This window comes from Sinocyclocheilus grahami, unplaced genomic scaffold (assembly GCF_001515645.1).
Source record: "Sinocyclocheilus grahami isolate Dianchi unplaced genomic scaffold, SAMN03320097.WGS_v1.1 scaffold989.1, whole genome shotgun sequence".
Lineage (NCBI taxonomy): Eukaryota > Metazoa > Chordata > Actinopteri > Cypriniformes > Cyprinidae > Sinocyclocheilus > Sinocyclocheilus grahami.
In genome coordinates, this window is record NW_015506168.1 from 24,857 (window position 1) to 29,276 (window position 4,420).

Below are 4,420 nucleotides of genomic sequence, written 5' to 3' on the forward strand. Positions count from 1 at the left end.
TTTGAGATTACTTGTCGTGTGATTCTTCACCCCGTTACAGTATATAAGCTCTGAACTAACTGATGCTCTTTACGAAGTCTTGTTTGCCATGGTGACATTTTTTGAGCGTTGTACTCTTTGTCTGGATTACCCTGTTTGCCTGTTTTGGACTGCTACTCTGTTTCTCTGATTGTTTGCTGCCTGCCTTTTGACCTTGCTTTGTCTTCCTGGACTGGTGTTTGTCTGTTGCCTGCCCTGACTTCTAATAATGTTAGAATCATTATTATACTCATACCTTTTGTTCTTTTAATATTTTGAATCGTTTTCAGCTTTATTTTTTTGTTTTCATTTAAATGTTTAGTTTTGAAATGTCGTTGTATGCATTTGTCATTTTTATTAAATTTTTTTATTTTCTTAAATGTGTGTGTATATACTGTCTATAGTGTTTATAGAGTTTTAGCTTTTAGTTTTAGTTACTTCTTATTTGTAAGTCGCTTTGGATAAAAAAGTAAAAGTAAAATCAAGTTTAGCAACAAATACGCGCGCGCTCTGGCTGGCCATATGGCTTACCTGGTTGCCTAGTAACAAGTGCGCTACGCGCTCATACGTGAGCTCTTACGCACTACGTCTCCTGGGACGTCAGGCCGTACACCCCGCACGGACTGGAATAGAGCACAGACGTATGTTTCTATTTGTGACACGGACTCATTTATAGATAATGCGCGGAAGAGCGTGATTCGGTGAAGCGACGCGACGCGACGCGACGCGCTCCGGTTCGGCGAGAGACGGCAGGTTTGGAGCAGCGCGTAAATCCGGTAACGTAGTGCAGGAATCACTGCAGTCTGTCAGACCGGTTCTTATACAAAGCAGCTTTAAACAGCTCAATAACATGACAACAACTCGTTTAATGTACATTTAAAAGCGGCAAGTTGCTTCTCCGCTGCTTTGTTGTTGTTGTTGTTGTTGTTGTTGTTGTTGTGGTGTGACGTCACGTGAGGTCACGCTGGCCGCTCCTGACCACCTGACCACCTGCCCACCTGACCACCTGACCACCTGCCCACCTGACCACCTGCCCACCTGACCAGAGATACACAGCATGGTGTAATGCAGCTGATGAGCTACAGTGGCAGCTTGGGTGTCAGGTACGGTTTGTTTTGACATGACGTCATGGCCCTTGTTGGGTGACGTCACAGAGCCCAGTTCCGGTCGGGGCCTCCGCTGGCTCCACAAGGAAGGAGTTATGAGCAGTCTTACTAAGAAGACACGGTTTATGAACAATCCTGGCAATAAACTGTCTTTTGCCATTAGAGAGCGGAACGATGCCTTCATCAGCCTCTACGACGAGTCCATCGGGAGAGGGATGCACGCAGACACGGGCAGACACTCTTTGCCACGGGACAGAATGACGCTGAGACTCGGGAGCCGTGGCGATCCTGCCTCAGACGTCCTTCCTAGGGGCCATCTGGACCCACGCACAACTCCTGTCACCAGCTACCTCCATGCCAGCAATACAGAAGACCGCACAGACCCTGCCTCAGACTACGACCACGGTAAGGATCGTCTGCTCGGCATTCGGAAAGGGGCCCGGTCCAGCGCTTCCAGACACCGATTCGAGGTGATCGCCGAGCTGGGGCCCGAGGAGGTCAGGTGGTTTTACAAAGAGGACAAAAAGACATGGAAGCCCTTCATGGGACACGACTCTCTCAGGATGGAAATCGTGTATCGCAGATTCTGCGAGTTAAACCCGGAAAGGGCTTTGAGCCGTGGCGGAGAGGAGATTCCTGAAGACGATGGGCTTGATGGAGGGGAACCGGCACTGGATACCAGCAGCAAGGAGAGCGTTGACATCACTATTGAGGCCGTGTGTGTCAGAGGAGGACTCTATGAAGTGGATGTGAGGAATAAAGAGTGCTATCCGGTGTACTGGAATCGTAAGTAATGCTCCTTGATGGGTCAAGTCACATTTCTTTATATGTGACCCTGGACGACAAAACCAGTCATAAGGGTCAGTTTTTTGAAATTTAGATTTATACATCTTCTGAAAGCTGAAGGAATAAGCTTTAGGAGAGGGCAATATTTGGCTGAGATATAGCTCTAGTTGAAAATCTGGAATCTGAGGGTGCAAAAAAATCTAAATATTGAGAAAATCATCTTTAAAGTTGTTCAGATGAAGTTCTTAGCAATGCATATTACTAATCAAACATTAAGTTTTGATATATTTACGGTAGGAAATTTACTAAATATCTTCATGGAACATGATCTTTACTTAATATCCTAATGATTTTTGGCATAAAAGAAAAATGTATAATTGTGACCCATACAATGTATTGTTGGCTATTGCTACAAATATCCCCCAGCGACTTAACACTGCTTTTGTGCTGCAGGGACACATATACCTCTTTACACAATACAGATTGTTTCAAAGCAGCTCGCAAATTCAGTTTCAGCTGTAAAGCAGCTCTACCGGAGAAGAAGCACAACTGACCTATCGTAAGCCCCTCCCCTCGAATGCAGATGAGCCAATGGCAGCGGAGTATCAGTTGCAAGCGGTTCTGAACTCGGACATCTGTAGGTTTCAGCGCTGTAGAGAAACACTGGAAGATCCGAAGCTTTCATCGGTTTGATGGTGTTTATGCTACAAAAATGGAAAAAGGATGTGCCTGTGGTACTTGTAACACTGATTCCAGGTATCCTGAGAGGATGGGCAATAGAATTTATTTTATTACATTTCCTAAACCCAAACAAAACAGAGCAAAATGTCCCTAAGCATTCAACCCCAATCCCAATGAAGACAAAAACGTTCATTTTCTGGTCGTCATACTCTCATTAAGTTACAGCAAGGTATCTCTGGCTAAAACCGGCTAACGTTGAAGTTAGTGAGTCAAGGCTATTACAAACCTAAATAGCGAACTGTTCTCACGTCATGTACAGTGTAGGTCAAAAACACATTAATGAAGGTCTACATTTCAGTGCCTCTCCATATTAAACTGGTTAAATGTACATTCATTTAATCGTACGCTGCGATGCATGAACAGTGTTGATCCTGCATGTTTTCATCTGCGATTGTGACGACTGTAACATGAGCTTACCGATAGGTCAATTCAGTTTTTTTTGTTCTTATCTTATAGTGTCAGTGCAGTTAAATATTTAATATTATACTGATTATTAATTGTCTTTTAAACCCAAGTCCTGACTCAACAAATTACCGAATAAAGCACCCCACAGTTTTTTATTTCGTTACTGATTTGGGGTTAGACTCATTTGGCAGGATGTGGTCTGTAATCTTGTGCTTAAGTCTTATTGCGTTCATTGGCTTTACTGACAAAAGATCCGTTTTCAATTGTGCCGACATCCTAATGACCAAAAATGTGAGATTGAATCTTAATGCCAGGAATATTGTATCCAGTCTCATTACCAGATTCGGTCAGAAGATTTTGTCTGGTATCCAAAATCAGCCGGCAGAGTCTTGTCTGACACCCAAAATCATTTAACAAAAAATGTTTTGTCTGAAACCCCAAACTGTAACTGAGAGTCTTTTATCAGCCTGAGAGGTTGAAAGAGGAAGCTGTGAAATAGCAGAAAGCAGGAGATGAAGTGATGATAAAAATGAGCCAGGATTATTGAATAATCTTATTATATCTGACCAGCACAGATCCAACAAGTGTTTTAAGCAAAAGCAATAGAAAAACTGCTTCACAACATCACCCTGCTATGTTAAAAACTTTGAAATGGAGACATTCTCTTATCTCTAACTCGTGACGACCGATATCTCTTGAAACCATGCAATCTGATTAAACATTAATAAAAAGCAGTACAAGAGCAAGGAAAATAAATAAAGTAATAAGAAATGTACTAAAAATTAATAAATGGTTAAATGATACGTAAATTATTATTTAATTTAAGTGAGTATTTAAATGATAAAAAACAACAACACAGCTGTATAGTTGCTTTCTTGAAGCTACACACATGCTGCTCTTGAGAATCCTTAGATGCTTAAAGAGTTATTGAACATTTCTAAGCTTAACGTGCTCATGCTTCCAGGAAAAGTACCTGCCCTGTCCACTGAATTATTAACATTCTTTGGTGTCTGTGACACCTGCAGTTTTGTTCACGTCAGGTGTGAAGTAAGACCTCTTTTTTTTCTTCTTTTTTTTCTAAACAACTTTTTATTTAAACCATTTTTGAAACCATTTTATGCACATAATTAGAATAAATCATACCCATATTTATTCTCCCATCTGGATTAAATATAGTTTTAAAGGGGTCCTGTTATGCTTTTTCTCTTTTTAAAGTTTAGTCAGTGTGTAGTGTGTATGTTTGGGCATAAAAAAGATCTAGAAAGTTACAAATCTCAAAGTCCACTCCAAAGGGAGAAATTTCGTTTTTTAAAAATCCCTTTTCGAGAACTGCAACGAACGGCTCGTTTGGACTACAGCGTTTG

At 41.5% G+C, this 4,420-nt stretch overlaps 1 protein-coding gene across 1 annotated transcript in view; it reads left to right on the forward strand.

Moving 5' to 3' along the window:
• Nucleotides 1–642: 642 nt before the first annotated feature.
• LOC107565218 (phospholipase DDHD1-like) overlaps nt 643–4,420 on the forward strand; it is a 37,027-nt gene continuing 33,249 nt past the window's right edge. The window contains exon 1 of the mRNA XM_016250438.1: nt 643–1,910. Within this exon, the coding sequence (XP_016105924.1) occupies nt 1,139–1,910 (772 nt within the window). The 5' untranslated portion in view covers nt 643–1,138. The remainder of the gene's footprint in view (nt 1,911–4,420) is intronic.